Here is a 20,514-nt window from a genome sequence, read left to right as displayed (position 1 = left end):
AATGCTAAGTGTAATATATGAGCCTAGATTTTCATTTAAAAATGACTAAAAATCTCTATACATCATTAAGAGTTATCATTTTATACAAAAATAATCGACCGCCTCTGACCATTCGTTTCAAACAATCTTCTATTTTTCAATCATAACATTTTATTTAAAGACGAATAACACAGATTTCATGGAATTCACACTACCTGGAATATACACTACTTCTCGCCGATTTAAAAAATAATTACAAAAAAAAATCGGAAACATTTCAGCATCGAATCCCCACTCAAAGTCATATTTATATATGCAATTAATTAACTCTGAGTACAAATTCATAAAAAATAACGGGCGTGAACCTTCAAACCACACCTTTTCATCAAAGCAAATTTATTCATATACATGTATTTTGATAATATAATAATTAACGTGCCTGTCTACGGATTCGCTACACCAGTGCTCAGAAGCCACATACCAGCTTCACACTATAGAAAAATTGAGCATTTGAATCCAAACAGCATTCAGTTTGATAAATCGAATCGAGAAGATATGTCTTCGATTTGTACACCACCGGCATCGTAACGGTGCATATTTTATTTTTAGCATTCGCATCATCAAATGCGAAATGTCATCGACACCATACATACATACATAGGTAGGATGGGTAGGCTTTGGATTGCATTAAACACGTAGGATCACCGTTTAAATTCGTTGTAGGTGTGATCGCGCGATGCATCGACCCTCGAAGCTACCCTCCAGACTCATTCGCTCGTAGGTACGACAATTATTTTGGCAAACGACTATAAACTTCTAACAATTAAAAAATGGAAACGCGAAAGAATGGCACAAATGTCATCGAAACAGTCGATGTACATACATAAATCTGTATTTGGCTTCGTTCAATCAGTGTTTGGTTGTGTTTCAGTAGCGGTTGTTGACGTCTAGCAGATATCACGCCTGGCCAAACATGGCGGACACGTCGCCAGTGGATTGCGAATGGTGCATGGCACCATGCTGATGCACGCTGTTGCCGGCTCCGAGCTTCGCCAGGGTCTTCTTACCGTGATAGAGTCGGTAGAGCGAGTACTGGTGGGCCGATTCCAAGTCGCTGACGCTGTTCGTCATCGCGCTTGATTTGTTGACTAGAGCGTCGGGGGCCCTCTGGAAGGCTGGTGGTTCGACTTTGTGGCGGGGCGCAGGCGCTGGGGGCGCCGCTCCGTTCGGAGCCTCCACCTTGGCATGCAGTGGGGGCAGGTGGGGAGCTCCCAGAGGACTCGGAGGCTGTTGGCTGCATGGTGTCTTCACCTGGGACGTTTGCACCCACTCGTGCTTGCTAGCTTGGTCTGGCGTGATGCGCTTCTTCGGATCCCATCTGGGAACATATTGAAAAAAGAACATATTGAACTATTTTGAAAAAAGAATATAATATATACATATATAAAAACCGACTGTCGCTAAATATGTATGTATGTTTATTTGTGACGGACGATCAACCAGTATGGGGAACCAATCACAGCCGAGTAATCGAGACGCCGGGAATCGTGGTAGTGGGAGAGGGGGGGGTGACGAGCGTGCTCGCATTTATCTGGCGTCCTCCGACGTGCCGGGGCGCGGAGGCGAAGACCCCGAAGCGCGTGAGGCGCTCTAGGTGGCGGGGGCCCTAGAGGCGAAGCCCCAGAGCGCCAGGGGCCATGGGGCAAAGACCCCAAGGCGCCAGAGGCACCAGAGGCGCTGGAGGCGTCGGGGGCGAAGCCCTCTTGGCACAAACATTCATTCATCATTTCGAACGAGTTGGATTGCTAAGTGTATAATGTGCCACTTTTATTACGATTAATATTACGTGCGCGTGCGCCTATAAATTACCTTACATTATATTACTTGTAACTTTATTTTTATTTTTATTCGAAACCACCAGTTGAAATCAACGAACACAACACTAGTATGAGTATAATTTCCGTAGTGCTCGTCCAATCCAAACACAAAAGACAGTACTCATCCTAGTATTCGAACGAGTGAAATAGAAGTGAGGGAGTGTGTGACCTACTACGTGACACCTGGGCGATGAGTACATTTGGGCGATGGGTCGTACTGGGTGAGGCGACAATTTGGCACCGTGACTACCTTAATGACTATTAAAGCCGTTTGAAAGATCAATTAAATCAACCAATAAAACCGTCTATATGAAGCCACCCCAATTAATACAGTTTGAAAGACACTTTCGTCGAGGAACGAAACTACATATACGAGTATATTACACCAGATCAATCGCATATATAGCATATCTTGCTATATAGCATATCTTACTATATAGTGTGGCGGCTCGCTATATGATATGGTTGAGTTCGGTCACCTTCCTGCGAGTTGGGACCAAACTCGCCCGTGTTCAGAGTTGCTACCTCACTCCGTCTCTGGCTTCTATAATAAAAGCACGTGCATCAACATGCCAGTCGTCTCATTCGTTCATCCCCTATAATAGCATATCTTGCTATATATGTAGCATATCTTACTATATAGTGTGGCGGCTCGCTTATACGACATGGTCGAGTTTGGTTGCCTTCCTGCGAGTGGGGACCAACCCGGCTGGGTTCGGAGAGCTACTACTCACTCTGTCTTCAGCTGTCATATAATAAACACGTGCATTAACATGCCAGTCGTCTCATTCGTTCATCCTCCATACTGGTGACCCCCGACATCGAGCCACGCAGCCTCGATCAATTTCAACATGCCGCTCATCCCTGCCTCGCCGAGTCAGGCGGGAGAAGCTACCCGCCGCGCCCCCATCGCCATCAACACGCGTCGCGGCCCGCGGGTGACAATAAACGAGCAGACACGGCTACCTACCTACCTACCTACCTACCGACGTCCAGCCACAACGTCGACGACAGGTGCTTTTAAAAAATGGGGGAGCGAATGAGACGACGATCTTGACAGCTGGATGTGGAGTCATGCGCGATCCACTACACATAGAACGGTCATCCAGCACCACAAGACATACACCACCTCAGCACCATCATCATCATCATCATCATCAAGGCCCCGTCCGTCCCCACGAGCGTCGTCACGCCGAGACGGGCGGTAGCGCTACAACACCTCCACGAGCCACAACGACTCACGGTCCAGCTCGGAGTATCATCAACCACATCGATGCCCCTGCCGCCCCCGCCGCCCCACCAACCGACATCAGCCTCGGAAGAGCGGCGCCGCCGCAGCATCGCATCGCGCGACCATCGGACCACCCACCGTCCTGCTCGCGACGTCACCGCCCTCGAATCTATCGACCATTCAGGGCGGTACACCTATGTACACAGCGGATGACCCACGTCAACATTTTTTTTTCTCCCCACGTAATAATTTTTTCTCTTTGTGTAACAATAATTTTTTTTCTTTTGTAAAATTTGTTTCTTTGTAATTTTGGTATCGCTGATGCTGGGGGGGGAGTGATGTGGCGGCTCGCTTATACGACATGGTCGAGTTTGGTTGCCTTCCTGCGAGTGGGGACCAACCCGGCTGGGTTCGGAGAGCTACTACTCACTCTGTCTTCAGCTGTCATATAATAAACACGTGCATTAACATGCCAGTCGTCTCATTCGTTCATCCTCCATAATAGCATATTTTGCTATGAACAGTATTGTTACGGATTCCTGTTCCACTGGTTGCTGCTGGCCAGACTTTGGTTTGTGACCAGGTCGGTCTACGATCTTAGTTTCATTCGTCTCCAACACCACATTTCGAATGCATCTAGCATGTCCCTTTCTCTGCTTTTCAGGTCTGTACTCCTATAATGCAGTGGAGAACACCAGACTTCAACGTCTATACTTCATGGCCTCGCACTGCATCTACATATACTCCATACATATGTATAATACTGTTACGTACACCGCGGATTAAGTGAATAGAATCCCAGAGACTGTGTGACCTTTCAAGGATTATCTGTGAACGAATTAACTAAGTGCATACCGTGCGACCGGGATAATTGGTTTCAAGGATTATATCTAGACTTTAAGTGCATATAGGCTAAACAATAACCGTTATTAATCCCTTCGAAGAACTGATCCATACCGTGGGAAGACATATCCGAATAAGTGACTATACAATAGGTAAACAGATTAGACGTTCTGAGAGATCTACCCTTTATAAGGCGGTACGTAGGCGATATCATGTCATTCTGGACTGAGCACTGCCAGTGCGTGTATCTCCTTAATCATCAATAAATGCTGTGAAACGACAAAGGCCTTTTACTTGGATCCTCCATCCACCCCTACGCAACAATACAATGGAGTACACCAGAGATTGCACCAGATGGATTTTCGTTCTTCTCATAATAGAGCGGTTCATCCTTATCTTTATCAGGTTTACTATCGTCGCTTTCGCCATTCCTACTATTCTGCAGATTTTCTATTAGCATCCTCCTTATCTTGATATCAAGGCACCTAGGTAGATAAAGTCATCGACTTTCTTATAGACTATTAAAGCTTTGGACTTAATGAAAGACTCAAATCTCTCAACGAATAGGTTTTAAGTTTTAGTTTCGTTTATCTCTAGATCCTCGTGTCTATTCCCTAGTCATTGCTGGCCATTAACGTCGTATCGTCCGCGGATCTTATGCAAGAAATTTGTATGCCATCTATTGTTATTCCATCATCTCATCCATCGAGTACTTTTCTCATTATGTATTCTCCATATATGTACATATATTAAAAAGATCTGGAGAGAGTATGCATCCCTGTCGGAAGCCTTTTTGGATTTTTCCAAAAGAAACTCATATAGTCTTATTGTTGCCGTACTGTGTATTATGTATATAATACATTACGCTGATGTACCAGACATGTCTAAACAGACAACCAAGCGTTGAGTGGCGATTTAGTCAATTTAGAGTGCAAGCGCTAACTCTGGTGGCAATTTCAGACAAGTTTCTCCCGCATTTTTTCAAATATGGGAATCACCACTATTGAAAACACTCAAAAGGGTGAGAGTGGCGGTACACATTTTCCGCGGTACACGTACCGCGTACCTCTCTGTGTGTCTTTACCTTAAAACCAACAAATGCGTGTAGACACTTACTCGGCCAATATTGGTCCATAGTGCGCATCATGTCTTATGCAGGTTCGTTATGAAACGATGCGACTTTGACAAATGATTTTGACAACTGACTTCAACCAGAGTGTTACAAAATATTGCCGTATTTTAAAAAAAAACAGTTACAGTGTGACCAAGTTTACTGCATGCAAAGCAGTCATTAAGCACATTCTGGGTCACGTTGTACTGTCGGATGAATCGAAAACGTACCTTAAATATATTACACCGCATGCAAAATGTACATATGTATATGTATTTGAAAAAAATTGTACCTTTCGAAATTGCAAAGCACCTAATATGTACATATATTTTTAAACTTATCAATGCGTGAAGTTCTTAAACCAGATCTAAAGTGGATCTTTTATATATGTATATAATAAGTTCATTTATAAATGATGCAAATAGATACATAAGTCATATCAGTAGTGGCCATGGGAGCTTTTTTTCAACTAATAAAGGACGAATACCAATCAAGAAATTGATATTTTTCTCGCATTTTTTGAAAGGAAATAACTACAATGAATAATTATGGTATATTAATACCCGCTATGACCGTTCATTGGGAATATTTTTGTATGAAATTACTATTACTACATAAATACTATTTTCTCGAAGCAAGACATTAGACAGCTGGCAGCAGGGATGTTCATTTTATTTTAAAATAATACTCTTAAAGGAGCCGAATAGTTAAAAATCAGAAATACGGACGAACGGATCTAAAATATTTATCACAAAAATATTTAAACTGGTATTGATTTATTTTATTACAATACATAGTACTTGTTTATTTATTTTACCATATTTTATTTACTTTAAAAATATGCCAACAGGATACTACTGGAAGAATGAACTGCGCCCAAAAAGGCCCGCCTGGCCACCACTGATGTACATACATATATAGCTTTAAAGTTGAAAGTTGAAAATGAAAGATGTACTAAAGTTTCTATGCAAGCTCAGTTTATGGCGCGTATTTGGGTGTGTATGGAAAAGCGTCATTTTCCAAAGGAAAACATTGCTTACTATTATCAAAATTTTATTTAAATAATTACTCACTCTAAGCATTTTCCAATGAAGTCAATGAAGAGCGTATCTTCGCATCTGATAACCGTCGACAACATCTTCGAACCAGGTTTCCTCTTCCTTCCCTTACTGTTAATAATACAACGCGGATTTCCTTTCGAATCTGTAAACGGAAAAAAAAACACGCCAAAAATTATTCAACAACCTTGAAAATGTAGTAAGTTCGTGTCGACAATTCATCAATTCATATAACGAAAAAAAAAACAGATTAATCACCAAAGAAAAGTCTTCTTCTGGAAGCCGAAACGATAACATCATCCGGCGGTAGGCCAAGCACTTCCATAATACAGGCCAATTGTTCTACTTCATTTTCACCTGGAAATAGCGGATATCCGGTGTATAGCTCGGCCAAAATACAACCTGTAACAATGAAAATAATTTAGAACACAATAGCAACAAAAGTGAAAGCATTCAATAGGTCTAAATGTGACCTGTACAAAAAGAAAACGTAATAAACGAGCGAGCTTTACAAACACGAAATAAACAAACCTAAACTCCACATATCAATAGGTGCTCCATACGAAAGTCCCAAAATAACTTCAGGCGATCTGTAAAATCTCGATTGGATGTACGTATAAACCCTCTGATGAGTGTAACACGAGCTTCCAAAATCGATCACTTTAATGGAACTACTGCCTCTTTGCTTCAACAGTATATTTTCCTGAAAAAAAAAACATTCCATAAACCATCACTCAAACAAACCCGTCAATTCATATTAGGGGTTCAAAAAAACCGCCTGGAAAAAAGCCGGTTTTCGTTTTTTTATAAATCAAAAGCCAGCCGGCTAACCGGTTTTCACTGGCCACAGAAAAATAAAGATTTAGTTTTTATATTGAAAATAAAGTTGTAAATACATACATATATACGAGCCGTTATATTTGAAAGTGGCATAAGTCCACTTTTCTTCATTTCGAAAAACATTAAGTATAATGTTAAACAATATTTAAAAATACTGGTGGCCTGTAATACGTTTATTCTGCTTTTCGGAGATTATGCACATATTGAATTAAAAGAAGTGACAACAATTTGTGAATTAAGTCAAACACAAATAGTGTTTTTGGAACTAAAAATTCGAATTCCGTCACTTTCAAATATAAAGACTCGTATATATTATATTTACATTATGCAAAAAAAGTATTGCTTATAAATTTCATTGAGTTAGTCTGCGTGTAGTTCAATAGTAAAAAACTTATAAAAAATGGCATGTAAAAAATAAAAAAGGGCCACGGGCTGGATCCAACATCGGATTAAATGAGTTCGGGGGCCGTACATTGGAGAACGTTTTTTTTTTTTGTTTACATTTTATTACAATTTGATATTTAATTTTTCATTTTTGTATCTTTAAATTATTTTTACATGTACGTATGTATATATTCCTAGCTATAGTGATAGCCCTGGAGTATATCTGTAATGTCACTTTATCTTAACCGCTATAAATAAATGTTGTAACGTTCGTCGTAAGAAAGTTTTACTTCTCGTTTGAATCGCCCCTCGAGTCTTTGCGTCTTTAGAAAAATGTAGCATTTCCGTGGCGTTGTTTAAGTTATTGAAACTACATTCAATAATATTTTATTGGTTTTTGAGTTATTCCCCACCCGTTGTTAAATCTCAAAGCAACCGCTAAGAGCTGTCCCTTTTTTTGTTGTCCAAAGAAATATACGCCTATTCCCTATGAAAGTAAATGCACATTTTTTTCGTTTTTTCATAGAAATTTGAAATTCATAATTATAAACTATGAGAAAAAAAACTTTAAAAAGCCTGTTGATTCAGCCTAAAAAGCCGGCTTTCGATATTTTGAAAAATAGTCAAAAGCCGGTTTTTCGGTTTTGATTTTGGCTGGCTGTGAAGCTCTAATTTATATACATACATTCTAAGCCCGCTTTAAAGGTCACGGAATTTGACCCTTAAAGCCCTCAACATGAGGCCACCACCCCCCCCGACGAATACAGTCCAAGAGAAAAATATATATACATACATAAAAAAAATGATAACTTACAGGCTTCAAATCGCAGTGTATGATATTTTCGGCTTGCAATAGCCTCAAACATTTCAGCAACGAATTGGCGAACCTCCTGATCAAACTCAGACTGAATCCTTGATAGTTGTTCTTCTTGATTAACTCGTACAAATTTATACTGCAACAAATAAAAATTAATTTGAAACCGTCGCTGTGATTAAGTAGGCCACGTTGAGTCGCGGAAATTCGTATGAAAAGCGAAGGGGGAAAAACGGCTTTTCACGCAATGGGGCATAGCGTTTTAATTGAAACATAAATCAAAGGAATAGAAAGCACTACCCTCGATATTCCCTACCGATTTGGCTTTGTTGTAAAAGTTTATCCTTTTCCTTTCCCATCTGTCCCTCCGTTCAGGACACGAATTATTTAATAAACGATAAATCTGCATCACGAAAGACAAGCACACGATACCTGGGTTATCTTTGAAAGGCACGCGATACTTTCCTAATGCGACATCTCCTCTTGATTGCCACGAAAAAGCAACCCTTGTCAAACTGTGGCCCGCAAACCGTAATACGATGATCAACGTCGAACAAAATACACAGACGTATCTCTTAAATAATTTGAGTCCTGCGAAAAAAATTGTACAAAGTGAAACGATCGCGTGCACGACAATTTCCCCCCCACCTGTGTGAGGGGTTAGCGTAAAAGTTTTTCATCGATTTTCCACAACGACCCTCGTATTTTTAATGCGACCTATGCACCCACGCTTAATAAAAAGTTTCACGAAGGCTTTGATCGTTTGACGGACACGAAATTCCATCACTGTTTGTATTATATGAGGCCGTACAAAATGCTCATCGCCGACTACTGTACGGTGCAGAAACCATTGATACATTCCAGAGTACTCCACACTACTGATACAAATTCAAAGCACAAATCATCAGACTACATATTGACAGCCATAAACAATGTATTTAATTTATCTCCATATTTTATTTTATTTTACATAGATATATACCAGGAAGGCTTGACAGGAAGACCCCAATGCGCCTTCCTGGACAATGAATTACAAACAATGCAGCATTTTATTATTACAATACACGAAATAACAATGAATGAATTAATTAAATAAATAATTAATCCATTGAGACATCTATGGATTTACATAGATTTGTACATATTTTTTACAAATTGTACAAACAATAAATACAGAAGATTCGTGACAACGGGAAAGAGGATTTTTTGCCAATTTTGAGGAACCGTTTCAACAATGATCAGATAAAATTGGAAAACTCATTTGTCTAGAGTAGATTGAATTTATTCATTTAAATGTTCTTAAGTAAAAAAATATGGTTTAACAATACGTATGATGTTTGTGCAAGCAAAGGCAACCATTCGATAATATATAGTTTAATTTATGTTGAGTGTTTAAGACTAAGGAAAATTACAATAAAAAAATCTTATTTTATTTTATTTTTACATAGATATATATATATATATATATATATATATATATATATATATATATATATATATATATATATATATATATATATATATATATATACCAGGAAGGCTTGACAGGAAGACCCCATCATCAGAGACATCAATTACAAATAGAATAACACGAAATAACAATTGATTAATAAATTAATTACATAATTAATCCATTGAGTCATCTATGGATTTAGATTTTGTACATAATTTTTACAAATTATACACACAATAAATACAGAAGATTTGTGACAGCAGAAAATATGATTTTTTTGCTAATTTTGAGGAACCTTTTCAACAATGATCAGATAAAATTGGCAAGAAACGATCAATTTGGAGTCACAAATACCCCCAAATCTAAACAGTAGTATAGCGGATCGAACCCACTGATCATTTGGTGCTAAAAATACATGCTACGATTGAACCATACTGCTGGCTATGTCTCTACTTGAGCAATTTTCGTGCAACTTGAGACGCATGCGCTTGTCGGACGCAGTGTATGCGCAGAGGCATACGTTTTAGAGTTGAACGGATGCGTTTTGACAGATTGCACGGAAAGCGCACGCACTTTCAAGCCGGTCGAGTATTTGAAATCAAAATCAAATCGACAGAAATTACGTAAATCAAAATAACTTAATAACGGTTTGAAAGTTTTGGGAACAAAATATAATACGACTCCTGAAGAAGTGAAGAAAAAAGTCGATCCTCGGTCATATGTACAAGAGAAAACAAAAAAAACCGCGCAAAATAGCCAAGTTTAAAAACTATCAGAAGAATCTAATATATAATTTCGAAAGAGACTTTGAATGTATGTAACTATTGTTGGTTCGTAGAAAAACACGTGAATATTCAAATAAATTTAATAAAATGTGTACTATTAGATTGACCATGTTTAAGTGGTTTACATTACAAATACCGAGTGAGGCCGGGTAAAAACACTAGTGTAAGATATAATATACATAATATTGTTGCGTAAGGGTGGGTGGAGGATCCGCATGAAAGGCCAAAGTCGCTTCACAGCATTTTTCGGTGATTAAGGAGATATACGCACAGCTAGTGCTCCGTACAGAATGCCTTGATATCACCATAAGTACCTGCTTATAAGGGATAGGTCGCTCATTGCATCTTCGACGTCTAGTTATTTCCTTAATGTTTAGGCACGTACCCGGATATGCAATCCCACAGTCCAAAGCTCTCAGTCCCACGCTATCGTCAGTTCTGAGAACTACACGGGAAAGCGACCGAGTGCCGTTGCTGCCGCTTAGTGCATTCGGGGGTCTCTCATTGTTAGCCGACTTGCACTTAAGCCTGGAGATAATCCCCGAAACCAATTATGTCAACGGGCGCGTGGCGGTTTCTACGTTACAATATGTTGTCAGACTAATGAGTGAAATAAAGAAGACCCTTGTAAAAAAATAGTGGCGCTGCGTTGATGAAATAGTCACTTTTCAGTCAACGGTATTGAACAAGTGTGGACGGTTGATTGCATGCGTCTACGCAAACGCCTAAAGCATGCATCATGTTGCATATTGACATAACTTGTAATATACATAATTGTACAAAAATAATGAGACATATTTGTACAACAAGTTGCACGGCATATTATAAACAATTAGTAACCAGGTGATGTGGAGAGTCGAGTGGGCGTTCATACTGACCATGAACCACTAGCAACAATAGCCTCGAGCGTGGTTCATGTATCAATTCCCTTCTAAAACTACCCGGGCACAACACTAGCTTTAAATCATAAATTACATATCACATACCAATAACAATTACATATATGTATAATTGAATAGAGCAATAATGACGATTTGTAGCGGTGGTAATGAATTGACTTGGTGACTAACAGTCAGTATGTAAAGTGGCGCTAAATTCGAGCGAAAAAAATATATGAAATTTTGTTTCCCGTAAATGACAAATAATTGAATCTTTTGTTAATGAAATATATATTTAAAAAGTAAAATCTCCTTTTTTATTAGTATCTCGGCATAAAAACCACAGCTTCCATAGTACATCCATATTATGTCGACCGCAAACCGCAACCGATTTCCGCCTTACATTGATACAGTTGATTTAAGTAAACATGTGATTTTAAAATTGAAATTAGACCTACCAAAATAATATGTGTATGTATATGTTGACCTGCAATGGTCAATGGATTCGCGAGCCTTTGAAACACCCTTCTTTTATTATTTTAGGGTCAGTCACATGCGGAAAATACTATGTTCAAGAGACCATGGGGCAAGACAAATTCCTATTGATATGAAACACCATATTTTCGCTTAATTTATTGATGTAAATAAACTTTGGTTTCAATAATTTTAGCGATTAAAATTGAACACCGTAAATTATTTTATTATTAGGTGGTCTTTGAAAAAAACTAAAAATTACTTAATATACAATTTTTTTTATTAAAAACACGTAAACAATTGTAATATAAACTAGTAACGAACACAAAAATGTTTATTAATGAAATAAAATTTAAATAAATACTTTAAGTCTTAAGTGAAATAAAATATGAATTTTTTTCCCGAAACGTATTAACACCGCCAAAGTCGAAAAACTGCTAATTGACCAATTTTGCATCCCCCTTCGACCCATTTATTTTTCTTTTCAACTTGAGTCACTACCTGAACCCTAACTAGCAGTTTTATTCTTAAATTTTACAAATTTTTGTTCATATTTGCATTCAGTAGCCTGTTTTACAATTTAACCTTAGTGGTCCATCTATTGTGTCACACCTCTGTATAATATATGTATGTATATTGTTACGTATACTAAAAAGAGCCGCCGGCTAAGTGCAGTCGGATTAAGCCGAGGCGCATCCCTGACACTGTGCGGCCGTTATAATTGGTTTCGAGGATTATCTCCCCCGAATGCACTTAGCGGCGATAGCGGTACTCGGTCGCATTCCCGTGGAGTTCTTAGCACCCACACCGGTAGCGTGGGACATCTAGTACGTGACCATAACAATAGGCAAGCAAACCGGACGCTGAAGATGCTTTGAGCAACCTGCTCCTTATAAGGCGGTACTTAGGCTATATCAAGACATTCTGGACGGAGCACTGCCAGTGCGTGTATCACCAATAAATGCTATGACACGACTTTGGCTTTTTGCTTTGATCCTCCACCCACCCCTACGCAACATATTATATGTACATTTTTTTATTTTTCCCATTTCTCAGTATTTTTTCGACCATTGCGGCGCATTAGGGACTCCTATAATGCCACAATGGTCCATACTTAAACTTAAAATAAATACATAAACAAACTTTAATATACATATGCAAATTCGAAATCAAAATCGATACCGAAGAGATGAAAGAAAACTGTTCGAATATTAAAATTTACGCCAACGGACGAAATTGAGTTATGTTGCGTCGTGCTTTGAGTTTGTTGATTTTCCTCGGGTATGTCAACAGTGGGTGGGCTAGGAGGGACACGAACTGCTCTAATGGACGGGAAATACGGGTCGGGTCGAAAGTCGCGTGCTCATTTTGTATGCGTTTTGAATTGGAACTATCAAATAAATTGACACCGATCCGATCCGTGTACGCGGCCATTTATACCTGCGGATAAATCACATCGGCCATGTTCACTTTTTCGGTTTCGTCACGCGATTAATTAATACATACCTTCGACATGATATGCTACAGTTTTTAGATTTGAGTCGTCTCTAAATCTTAAGGTTTTTCCTGTTTCAATTTTGGCAAACGTGTGTGTGTGTGTGTGTGGGAGAAAATCGCGTGCTCGGTGGAAAATCTACTGCAAGGAAACTCCGCTATTAATAGGCTTTTCATGGGGAAAAACGACGTCGTCTTTAACGTTTTTAAATATTTCGTCGTTCTGCGGGTCGTTTTTCACGTTTCGTGAGCTTCGCTAATCGACGAAAATATATAATGTTGTATAATGCCCAAATCGAATTGCAAAATCAGCTTACGTACGACATTTTCCCTATTCAATTTCGTTTCACGAACAATGGGTTACCTCGGTATATATAATATAGGTAAGATAAGAATAAATCAGGCCATTTGAAAATAGGTAGTCGTATTTCTCTTTTTTTTTTTTTTGTACATTATTTAATATTTATAAAGACGAAAAATATATTGCCTTAGCGTTGCGTGAAGCGATGGAAAAGTCCATTGAATCAAAGATCGTTCATGCGATATAATAAATGTATGAAATGTAATAAATTTTCTTTTTTGTATACATTGTTAGGTTAAATTTCACACCTTGAATATAATAATTATATCCATATGCATTAATACATATATAATCCATTATATTTGAATTGTAAATAGGTTTTTGAGCTCTTTTTCCTATTATGCTTTAGATTAACATTAGAATAATATAATACTGTGATTACTAACGAAATTAAATTAAATTGTAAAATAGAAAATGATTAGTAGATCAGTAGCTACTAAAAAAGATATAAGATGTATTGTGAACATAATTTCGTAATAATAAAAAGCATTTAAAAATCAAAAAAAATATTCGAAAGTGGCGGTAGTCCAATTTTCAGTTCCAAAAACACTATTTCTGTTTGACTTAATTCACAAATTGGTATCACTTATTTTAATTCGATATGTCCAGAATCTCGGAAAGGTAGAATAAACATATTATAGGCCACCAGTATTTTTAAATACTGTTAAACGCAAAACAGTACACTTAATGTTTTGGAAGGTATTTCCCGAAACGAAGAAAAGTGGAATTATGTCACTTTCAATTATAATATAATACATTTTAAGCAATACATATGTGACTTAGTGGTTAGCGTATAATGCTAACAACTGGGGAATCACAGGTTCAAGCCCTGATCCAGTGTTGTTGGTCAGATCATGGATATATGTGACTCCAGGTCAATTGTTTCCCATCAGAGTGTGCCAATTTATCTGATTTCATTGATGAAAAAGTTCCTAACAAATTGGCCACCTATCCTCATTTGTCATCATGATTTGAATTTAATTTCAAATTTATAATAATATCATTTATTTCTGTTCCACAGTAGATGGGTCGTAGGTTCAAGTCCCAGCCAATACGTTGAGGACTTGTTATTGGTTATTAAAAAAAATACAGATCGATCATCTATTGTTAAGAATTTTCCGATTTTTTTTTAGCTTAATTGTTGTGACGAATCCAATAATTCAAATTATCTGCATTTCTAACATGTTGAATTTTATGAATGCTACCTACATAATGTATTTATCGCAAATTTTCTGTTTCAAAAATTTCTGATTGTCCATAGATGCCTCTATTTGTAATTTGAAAATTGTACATGTTTGTACTTATGTATGTACAAAAATTAATTTAGTCGTATGTAAAAATAAAATAAAACATATGTATTATATACATATATACAAGGTTGGTTATACATAGATGTCACCTTGAAGCTGTAACACCATGGTAAAAATAAATAAAAATAAAAAAAAATTATTTAATTATATAAATATTTATTTAAAAGACTTGAAAATTAATTTATCAATATCCTTCATTTGTATATAACTTCTTTTGTATTAACTATTATATTAAAAATATTTAAGCTTACTTGGTACAAATTTATATTAAATTTTAATTTATTCGCACATAATCTGAGAATAGAAATTAATCAAAATCAAGAATAAATTTAATTTCAGCTTTTATATTTTGCATGTATGAAAACAAGGCGTTCAATCAATACTTGAACAGCATCTTTGGGACGAGGCTTTTTATACAGGTTGATCGCGAGAAACTTTGTCATTTTCGAAAAAGCCAAACAGAACTAATTTCTCAAAACATAATATTATTTAACTGGTGTAATATGCTAAAGGGGAATCTGCCATTTTCGTTACGTATCAAAAATCACGTAAGAAACGTGACATCCATCTTCCCTGATGCAATTTTCAATTCGCACAATTCGTGGAGCGCCTGGTTATATTATATTGCGGTTCCCAATTAATCAACCCATTTCATAATGAACCAGTGCTCCGTTGCTACTTAATACAAAATGGCGATCCATTAAGAGGTGAATGGGCCGTACCGCCACCACTTCACGACTCTCCCTTCCAAGATTACCAACCCATTAAAAATGACAATGCTCCTTGTGGTCTCCCAGTATTTTGACTTTTTATTGTGAAAATTATGAACACTAATGTGATCAGTAGAGGTAGGATAGCCAAGGTGCCGCTCATTGTTCCATTGTTGTAAATCCTTCGTAAAAAAGGTTCGGCAAACCTTTAAAAATGCATTTACAACATTTGAACAATACACGGCCCCCTCAGGGTCCGGTGACTAGTGATCAGTGATCGATTCTGAGTTCGAATCAGACAAAATCTCGATTTCGAATTTTCGCATGATCACTAAACTTCATCCATTGTTACTACGTACATAGATAAATCAAATGTGCTAATTTTATACATTTTATCAGCGGTATTTTACCTCATGTATTTATACCGGGTTGACAAAATGCGTATCGCTAGGATTACTCAGCTTAGACGAGTAATTTGGATGTTCAAAATGTTTAAAAACAGTTGGATCACCTGTTGCCACGCTGCTAGTAACGTCCAAGTTACTCGTCCAAGCTACTCACATGGTATCAACCCGATATTATAGACATTTTTTTGGCATAATTTCTTAGCCAGCAGATTGGCTTAATGGTAGCGTGTATGTTTAGCACCAAGTGATCAGTGGTTCAGGGTTCGATCCGCCATACTGCTGGTTAAATTTGGGGGTATTTGTGACTCCAAATCGATCATTTCTTGCCAATTTTATCTGATCATTGTTGAAACGGTTTCTCAAAATTAGCAAAAAAATCATATTTTCTGCTGTCACAAATCTTCTGTATTTATTGTGTGTATAATTTGTAAAAATTGTGTACAAAATCTAAATCCATAGATGACTCAATGGATTAATTATGTAATTAATTTATTAATCAATTGTTATTTCGTGTTATTCTATTTGTAATTGATTGTCCAGGAAGGCGCATTGGGGTCTTCCTGTCAAAACCTTCCTGGTATATATATATATATATATCTATGTAAAAATAAAATAAAATAAGATTTTTTTATTGTAATTTTCCTTAGTCTTAAACATTCAACATAAATTAAACTATATATTATCGAATGGTTGCCTTTGCTTGCACAAACGTCATACGTATTGTTAAACCATATTTTTTTACGTAAAAACATTTAAATGAATAAATTCAATCTACTCTAGACAAATGATCATTTTTTATTATGAAAATGAAAACTGTACCACCCTATATTTTTATCCATATATCTACATATGTAAATAAAAAATAATTTATGATATAAATAATAAAACTATTATTGAGTGCTTCTATGACATGTTCAGGGGCAATACTTAACAAATTACACTCTCGAATGTGGATTAAGCAAAAGTAAAAATCGATGACTTTCCATTCCAACGTCACGTGTGTGACCTTGAAACATATTACATATCAAAATCGACATAAGTAAACCGAAAATAGCCATAATATCATTATAATTGTACGTGACGTTCGATACGTCTGTCACAGCCATGAAGGCAACGTGGTTCTTCCTATCAGCGACGATATTATTATTATACATAAATGTAGGATTGTTATGAGTGGTAAGTAATGCAAGATTGCTATGAGTGGTATTTGATGTAAGGTTGGTATGAGTAGTATATAATAAGGAGTCCCACAGAAATATCATGATAATCAAGACGATCCGTACCTCATGAGCTCGAAGCTGATGCACAGATGGTTTCGGAAGTAGAAGTAGTCCAGCATGTGGATGACGTTGTGGACGCCATCCTTGTCCTTGGCTCTGAGATGGTCCAGGATGCGCACCTCGATCAGGGCCTGATGATGGAACCTCTTCTTGTTGCGGATGATCTTGATGGCCACGTGCTGATTGGTGCGGTGGTCCAGGGCGCGTATCACCTGACCGAAACTTCCCTTGCCGATGACTTCCAGGATCTCATACCGATAGCAGATGTGATCGTGTGCAACCTGAAATATTCAAAAATCAATTTGAAATTCACTTAAATTACGGTCGACTATTGCCTGAATGAATACTTGACCGATGCGATATCTATGGTATTAAACTTGTACATATGTACATACATATATACATATATATAAATTAATAGATTATAAATTTTAAAATCATATTCAAACAGTGATGATATAGTGAGTAAGAGGGTTTTTTCGCCAATTTATTGTTTGCCAAGAAAACGTTTCAACAATGAAATCAGATAAATTGGCAAACTCTGATAGGAAACGATTACAAACATCGGTTGACCGACTATTGTCGGTCGGTTAGCGAACATTTGGCTGAACGGACACTTGGCAGAACAAACATTTAGCCGAACGGAAACTTGGCCGAACGGACACTTGACCGAACGAACATTTGGCTGAATGAAATTTTAATTTTTTTAAATTCTATTTTATATTTGTATATAGTAAATATTAGACGATAAAAACATATTCTAAAGCACTTGTGGAGCTGGCTGCATTGCAAATTTTTTTATATTATTTTTCACGAATTTCTTATAATATGGAACGTCTTTTTCAATATAAGTTGTTCCTAAATTCAAAAATTATATGTTTTTGATGTGCCTTTTTATTAAATACCTCCTTTACGTTTCACATGGCTTTCGTGTTAGTGGTCATTTTTGTCTATTATCCGATCGTTTTCATACTTTGCCATATTGCTCATTTTGGTCATCAATATAAGTAAATGGAGCCTCCACTATTACGACGGTGCAAATATATCGTGTAAGACGCGTTTGTAATTTGGCCGCCGACATTCTATTTGACGTTTACGGTTGACGTTTGTTTGTTAGTTTTAAACATAGATGGCGATAGTAAAAAAAAAATATTGGTGTTTTTATTCAAAATAATAATTTTATATACAAATTATAGAAGAGGTATGTTTTTAAAAAACTTTTTTTTTATATATTTGTTTGTTAGCCCAGTACTACTCAAACTTTTTCGTGCCTTTTTTCATCATCATCATTATCATCATTCGCTATCCACTGCTGATTATAAATAAGTTAAAGAAATTAAAATATTCAATCAACCAAGTGTCCGTTCGGCCAAAAGTCCATCAGCCTAGTCTCCGTTCGGCCAGGCGTCCGTCGGCTAAGTATCCATTCAGTCAAAAATCCGCGCACGTAAACCACCGACTTGTCTCTTTTTTATTACAAGGTTTTTATTAGTTTCGCTTCACCAATTGGTCTGGCAAACTTCCTTCATTATTTTGATCGCTTTGAAACTTTGCCATTTTGCGAGGTTTGGCCACCGATAGAGAATTAAATTGGGTTGATGGGGAAATAAAATCGTAATAAACACTTTTAAGAATTCAAAAATTCTGGAGAGTGTGACAGCTCACCCACTGCCAATATCCAAGAGCCTTGTTTGTTTGACTTTCCACCCCCCACTCGTTTTGTCAGATTTTAATTGTTTAAATGCCTATAACTGTATAATTTATAAAGGCTCTCATTATCTCCCATATATATTTTTACTTCACTAATAGTCACTAACAAAATTTAACTAACTCCAAAATTTTTGATTCTTTAACGTTTTGCTGAAGACTTTGAGTCCGCCATAATTAATAATTCGTCTTACGCACCAACAACTTAGAAGACATCGTTAAGTCGGAAAATGTAAAATTTTCCGCAGAAAATTGCGTATCGGAATAGCCGCGAGAGTTTTACGCCCCGACCTTTGTCGTATCAAAAATGTAATTACCTCCACCCTCACTTTTCCCCATATTTTCCTTTAGCACTTTGCGAGAGGAAGTTGTTATCGTAAAATTAAGGCTGTTTCGCAATAGCGACAACGACGATGATATAATAAAACGGCACAACACAACGGAAAATAACAACGACGCCAATTTAGGCACATTCAATTTATTCAACACGTCACGAAACCCTCGTAGACAAACACATAACGCTAATTACAAACTACAAGCCCATTCACAGACATTAAATTGTGATAATATATAAATCAAAACAGTCGAATCGAAACCAAACAACCACATAGTTAATACCGTCTAAACTGAAATCGAACAAGTACTAAAAACTTGACAGGTTTAGTACCCTTACAAATTTAGACATTTCGCATACAAAAGACTTTCCCAAATTGATGTAACAGCGTCGCGTGAACGTAAATGTGTCCACTTGACGTGTTTACCAAAATAAACTAAGAAAAAAATACAACATAAGCCCTTCATTGAACTAACAAACAACCCTCGTACTAGTGCCGTGACGCGATCCAGTACATTACCCTATGAACATCTCAATTGAAATCGTGCTCAACGCACATAAAAACTTATCCAAAACTCGTACTCATGAACCGAGTACATAATATAATACGTGTACTTTCGCCAAATTTGACAATTTATAAACCTCACCTTGTTATAACTTCCGTTGTCGTCATCGTAGCCAGAGTTCAGTGGAGCACCAGGTCTGCCTAGGACTTTTGCCGCGTCCAAACCCAAAAACCAAACTTCTGGAAACTTATCCACTTCGGCTCGTTCATACTCTGTTAAGCGACCTCCATATGCCTTCAGGACCTCTGAGAAACACAACAAATACAAATATTAGCTCAGGAATACTTCTTATTTTACTAAAAAAAAAAAACTGTCGCATCAAGAGTGTAGAAAGCAGAGGCGAAATTTCTCAGGGGAGCTTCAAAAGTACATAACGAGAGAGGAAACGTTAAATACGAAAATCCCTCAGTGTCGAACTATTATCCCTATCCATTGACAGATCTCAATTAAGCTGGATGAAAAGTATACTACAAATGAGTGAACGACAGCCTACGAAGAATATTTCGTCGGATGTACCAAAAAGAAAAGAAAATCTTACATAGATCTCAATTAAGCTGGATGAAAATTATACTACAAATGAGTGAACGAAAGCCTACGAAGAATATTTCGTCGGATGTA

The 20,514-nt window shown here is 37.1% G+C and overlaps 1 protein-coding gene across 1 annotated transcript; it reads right to left on the bottom strand.

Annotated features, from left to right (window-relative positions):
* Window positions 1-790: 790 nt before the first annotated feature.
* On the bottom strand, window positions 791-20,160 carry Dyrk2 (Dual-specificity tyrosine phosphorylation-regulated kinase 2; the record flags this gene model as incomplete). The annotated part of the gene is made up of 7 exons (XM_077439252.1): window positions 791-1,357; window positions 6,115-6,244; window positions 6,358-6,501; window positions 6,631-6,802; window positions 8,138-8,276; window positions 17,293-17,570; window positions 19,978-20,160. Coding segments are annotated over 7 exons (1,467 nt in total), but the record flags the coding sequence as incomplete, so codon positions are not given.
* Between the last annotated feature and the right edge of the window lie 354 nt (window positions 20,161-20,514).

This window comes from Arctopsyche grandis, chromosome 10 (genome assembly GCF_051622035.1).
Source record: "Arctopsyche grandis isolate Sample6627 chromosome 10, ASM5162203v2, whole genome shotgun sequence".
NCBI classification, from domain to species: domain Eukaryota; kingdom Metazoa; phylum Arthropoda; class Insecta; order Trichoptera; family Hydropsychidae; genus Arctopsyche; species Arctopsyche grandis.
Note: the sequence above shows the minus strand (reverse complement) of the source record. Positions and strands in the feature narration are given on the sequence as shown.